The following is a 6,000-nucleotide window of genomic DNA, read 5'->3' on the forward strand; positions in this document are numbered from 1 at the left end:
AAATTGGTAGTGGTAGTGCGAAACAACGTGGATGTCGGCCGGAGTCAAAATAAGTGGACCACGTCATCACTGACCTGTAACTTAACTTTTAGATTTCACGAAATTTAATTTGTATGACATAAAAAAATGAAATTTAAATTTAATTGACGTTTTTTTCCCTTTGTATTTTGTTTATCTTAATTGATAATAGTATTTACCTATACATTTTGTGTGTATAAACCTATTTTTTTAGAAAATGAGAAGAAGAGAGGGAGAGAGAGAGAACGTGGGCGAGTGAGAGGGTTTTGTTTTTGTTTTTTAAATATTGGAGGTATTTTTAACATCATTTGTAGGTGATGCTTCAATAAAAAACAGTAAAATTTGAATCTGTGAAATTACATTATTGTCAATCATTTTTTTTGTGACGGAATATTAAGTTATCTTTTCACTCTCTTCTAGTTGACAAAGAGGATTTTATTATTTAGTAGAGATCAGTTGTCATTTTACTTCCGACCTTTTTTTTTTCTTTTTTTAGAAGATTAGGATATTTTATCTTGATAAGGAACATTACAAATACATAAATATTATTAAGAAACTCAATCTCAAAAAGATTCTATAGCAAACTAGACCAAAAACATTACAGTAAAGAGTCATTAATCGCAAAATAATAAATAGCGCAGGTCCGGGCTTATCGAGAACAAAAAAAAAAGGTGATTAAAGAAAAAGGGATAACTTGTTCGGATTCTGACAGGAGTTTGAAAGTTGCAATTCCTGGAATCGAAAAGCCAACAAAAGAAAGAGAAGAAGACAAGAGCTTATTGTTCTGAATTCTGATACATCAAAGGGTCGCTTTGCTAATGAGAAACGAAAGAAGAAAGAAAGAAACTCAACCCAAGAGACGGACACGTTGCAACTCACTATTATTAAAGAAACTCAACCCAAGAGACGGACACGTTGCAACGCACTATTATTTCCTTCCAAATCTCTTCAGGACTTTATTGACTTTTTTTAAGATATTGATTACTAGTAATAATTTATTCTCGTGCTCTGAAAGTCTGGGGAGGAGTTTGTAGGGGAGGTTTTCACTTTTCACAAATCAAAATCAATTTCTAGCCGTTCGAATTGCGAATTTGAAATTGAGAAGTGTGACAGAGGCTGACTGACACACTCTCCCGGGGCTCATAACCAGAAATTGGGTTTTTGTCCTTGTCGTTTCATCATGCATTGATTGCGATACAAGGCCGGCCCAGGCCCAGTGTAAGCAGGGCAATCGTCCGTGGCCCATAAATATTGGGGGCACCAAAATTATTAGGGTGATATATTTATATATATTTTCATAAGAGTATAAATTTATAAAACTTGGTTCAATGACATAGAAATTTAAGTAGAAGAGGTGGTTTGGTCATTTGAAAATAATGAGTGGTCTTGAGTTCAAAACACCACATGTGCTTATTTACTTTCTAATTTTTACAAATTTGTTTTCATAAGAGTATAAATTTATAAAATTTGGTTAAAGGATCAAGAAGTTTAATTAGAAGCAATGGTTTTTGTTGTTTAAAATTAACAAGAGGTCCTAAGTTTGAAACGCTATGTGCATGTTTATTTTTTTCAATTTTTACAAATTTTTGTTTCGTTGTTAATTTATTTTTTGTTTGGTTGTTAATTTATTTTTAGTTACTAGCTAATAGCTATGTGGGTTGTTATTTTTAAATATTCGTTTCAATTCAAGTCTAATCTTCAACAATGAGTAATACGTAGACCAAATTTTTAGCGCAAATTTGTAAATTATATGACGTGTTATCAAAATATTTAATTTAATGCCCATGCATTACTAATACATATCAATTAAAGACTCGAAAACATCATTATTTTTTTAGTTCCATATTGACAAGGTTAGTAAATAAGGAAAAACACATCATGATTTATACAAAAACACTTTCAAAGTTCAAATGGAAAACAAAATTCATCATCTATCTACTTATAAGCCCAGAGTTGTTTGGTTTTCTTCTCTTAATACAAAATAAATTAGTCTTTTTGTGTTTCTAAATTATTGAGTTTGAAGTGCTTTTCTAAGTATAATTTTATCAATGTCTTACGTGTCAAAATAAATAATTTTCTTATATGAAGTTAGGGTACTTTTTTTGGCGTCGTCCCGGCCTCAAAAATCTCTGGACCGGCCCTGTTGCTATACATAATACATCAGCTGCATAGGGGGAGAGAGAAGAGAGAGAATATAACGTCGGCCTCTAAAAGTGAGGTTGGTCGACTAGGCAGACAAGCCAAAGCCAGAGTAGGTGGTGGTGGCTGGTGGGTGTTATCTGGATTGGCAGTCACTTTACTGAAACGTGTGGAGTGGTGACTTACCTTTATATACCCTCCCTCCCTCCCTCCTCACTAATTTTATTATTGTTATTATTATTCTCAATTCCTATTCCTCTTCAGCTTTCCTTTGTTTTATTCCTTGCTAATATTTGTATTTGATCGGATTGGATTACCCCTCTTTCTCCACTATCCCCATCTCATTTTCGTGGGAAAAATAAAAGCACTGGAATATCGCTGATTCTCCGACCCACCTGCAACTCTGTCCCTCTTTTTGCTCTTCAGTTAGCATAAAGGAAACTCATTTTTTCCCTCTTAATCTTTCTTCTCTTATTTATCTTCCTATTTACACTATAAAGCCTTTTGCTTTTGTTCCCCTCCCTCCTCCCCGCCTTTTCCCGGCAAAAGAAACATGGAAAGGATGATGTGGGTTTTGGTTGGGGTGGCTGTGTTGTGTGTTTACGGCGGTGGTGGTGGTGTGGAAGGTCTTGGTGTGAATTGGGGAACGATGGCAACCCACGAGTTGCCGCCGGATACGGTGATTCAGATTCTAAAGGACAATGGGATTCCGAAGGTGAAGCTTTTTGATGCAGACGAGTCGACCATGAGTGCCTTAACTGGCAGTGGTCTTGAGGTCATGGTTGCTATTCCTAATGATCAGCTTGCTGTCATGACCAGCTACAAACGTGCCAAAGAATGGGTCCGCCGCAACGTCACTCGCTACAATTTCAACGGAGGAGTCAACATCAAGTATGACTTCAATTTGCTTTCGATCCTTTTGTAGTCCTGATTGATTTCATTGCTCTTGCTATCAAATTTGCTTTTGTGACCAACACTTACATGATACGACTGTCCTACTCTGTTTTTAGATATATTATTTTCACAGCACACGAAAAGAAAATAATTTGCATCTAAAGTTTGTCACTTGTATGCACTTAGAAATACTTTGGAATTGCTTGTTGGTTGACTTGAAATTTCTGAATAGGATTTGTTCATGGGCCCTTTTGAATTGATGATTCCACAATTTATGTTCGTCGAATGTGTTTTGATTTTCTTCTTATAAGTTTCTATGGAAATCCTATCCTATCCGATATCCGGTTAGTTTAGTTGATTCATCTTTCTGTTTCGGTCCAGTTTGTAGCTTTTCTTTTTTCTTGTCTGCTGTTATCTTTGAATGATGGGTGAAATTTGTTAGACATGTATCCCTTCTTGGAGGCAAGTTGACCGGAACTACTAAAACAGCACAATAACTTAGCGGTAACTTTTTGCAAGGATCTAAGAAGTTAAACAAGGAAATTGTTGTTTTAAGTTTTCTCTTCTTTTCTGCATTACTATGTCATTGGAGTGAGGAATTATCATACGGATGTGCTGTATCAATGTCCTTACTACTGTGTGACCGGGCTTCATTTCAAGGTTGCGGCTTTGTTGAAAACAAAGTCCTGCTGCAAGCTCTTCTGTTATCTTATTGTTTTTGTTATGTTTTCACAGATATGTAGCAGTTGGGAATGAGCCTTTCCTCTCATCGTACAATGGTTCATTCCTGAATGTTACGTTCCCAGCACTTCAGAACATTCAAAATGCCCTTAATGAAGCCGGAGTTGGAGATTCGGTAAAGGCTACTGTGCCCTTAAATGCTGATGTCTACGACTCACCAGTAGACAACCCTGTGCCATCTGCAGGAAGGTTCCGGACTGATATTCTTCAACTGATGACCGAGATTGTCCAGTTCCTAGACAAAAATAAGGCGCCTTTCACCATAAACATCTACCCTTTCCTGAGTTTATATGGCAATGACGGCTTCCCATTCAACTATGCCTTCTTTGATGGGGATACCACTCCCATTGTTGACACAGGCACTGGGATTCAGTACACCAATGTTTTCGATGCTAATTTTGATACCTTGGTCTCTTCCTTGAAAGCAGTGGGATTTGGGAATATGCCCATTGTGGTTGGGGAGGTGGGATGGCCGACAGACGGGGACAAGAATGCCAATGTAGGGAATGCTTTTAGATTTTATAACGGGCTTCTAACAAGACTTGGAACCAACAAAGGCACCCCACTGCGAACTGGATACATTGAAGTTTACTTGTTTGGACTTATTGATGAGGATGCAAAGAGCATTGCTCCCGGAAGTTTTGAGCGTCATTGGGGAATTTTCAGTTACGATGGACAGCCCAAGTTCCCGGTCGATCTTTCTGGTCAGGGTCAAAACAAGTTACTAGTGCCTGCAAAGAATGTGCTGTATCTTTCGAAAAAATGGTGCATGTTTAACCCGAACGCCAAAGATGTGAGCAATCTGGCAGATAAAATAAATTATGCTTGCACCTATGCGGATTGCACGGCATTGGAATATGGTTCTTCTTGCAACAATTTGGATGCGAACGGGAATGCGTCGTATGCGTTTAATATGTACTACCAGGTTCAGGATCAGGATGATCAGTCGTGTAGCTTCCAAGGTTTGGCTACGTTGACGACACAAAACATCTCACAAGGGAATTGCAATTTCATAATTCAGATGGCAACAACTTCATCTGCATTTTCTCTAAGACCCTCTGCCGCCGCCGCCTCACTGGTAACCTTGCTGGTTTTGTTACTGTCCGCTTTGCTGTTGCTATAGGATTTTGTAGATAGCTCGGATGTACTACTTTGTTTTTCTTTTGGCTTGGTGCATTCTTATGTGGCCTAGTGGGATTATTTTAGTTTACAGATCAATTTAATAAAATTGATATCTTAAAAGCTTCAAATTCTGCCTTGTACTTCCAGACCCATAATAATGCATATGTTATTGGATTTTCTGTTATCTTCCTTCCTTTATTTCCACAAATACTCTTGTTTAGGCCCTTTTAGGCGAGATATCCGATAACATGAACCAACAAAACAAATACAAAGTTAAGCAACCAGCACCACCGTCCATAGCCGTTGCAATTTCGTCATTCACAACCATGGATTTCATGGATTTTGGGAGCAATTCAAGAGAAAAGGATTGAGATGTTGGCTGCTATAAATCTAATTTACATTATTGGGTGTGTAATTATCAAGAAGTAAAGTGGGCAATTTTTTACGCATTCAGTTTTGCCAATGTGCCTCTTAATTTTATGATCACTTTCAACTTGTGTCCTAAATTAATTTGTTGACCATTTTGGTACATGAACCATGCAAATTGTGTTAGATACATCAAATTTAAAAGTCTCACACTACATATTGGTGTTGGATTTTATTTTATGGCTAACATTGGTACGAAAAAGGTTAATTTCATATGTGTCTAATGACACACCCCGATCCAGAGAATCAAGGCGTGCTGGCCGTCACGTGGGCGTGACGTAGCCAAAAGTGCGACACGGAAGCAAGATATAACAGAAATATGAAGGAATTTAAACCAATCACTAGCAGTAACAACCTACTAGTATAAAAGGATGAGTTATAAGGTAAAACACACGGATTCAGAGTGTAGGTATAAGTGCAGTCAAGTAGGACTATAATTAAAAGTACAACACCCGCAGGTGAGTCCTACATGCAGAACGTCTGTCAGAATGCCGAAAAAGACCTCGTGAGCCACCAACAGCTAACTAGAACCTGGAGGGACGCAAAACAAAGGTACTTGGGTCAGTAAAACCAAAGATTTTCCAAAACATTTCATTTAAAACATTTCTAACCCCTCACCGTAAAACCTGTATACTTTCCTAGAAAAATAGTATATAAACA

The 6,000-nt window shown here is 37.5% G+C and overlaps 1 protein-coding gene across 1 annotated transcript; it reads left to right on the forward strand.

Annotated features, from left to right (window-relative positions):
* The first annotated feature begins 2,201 nt into the window (after positions 1–2,201).
* On the forward strand, positions 2,202–5,098 carry LOC126593382 (glucan endo-1,3-beta-glucosidase 8-like). Its single transcript, XM_050259434.1, has 2 exons — positions 2,202–3,048; positions 3,787–5,098. The coding sequence occupies exons 1-2, from the start codon at positions 2,711–2,713 to the stop codon at positions 4,913–4,915; spliced, it is 1,467 nt and encodes a 488-aa protein (XP_050115391.1). The 5' UTR covers positions 2,202–2,710; the 3' UTR covers positions 4,916–5,098.
* The last annotated feature ends 902 nt before the right edge of the window (positions 5,099–6,000 follow it).

Source organism: Malus sylvestris, chromosome 12 (assembly GCF_916048215.2).
Source record: "Malus sylvestris chromosome 12, drMalSylv7.2, whole genome shotgun sequence".
Lineage (NCBI taxonomy): Eukaryota > Viridiplantae > Streptophyta > Magnoliopsida > Rosales > Rosaceae > Malus > Malus sylvestris.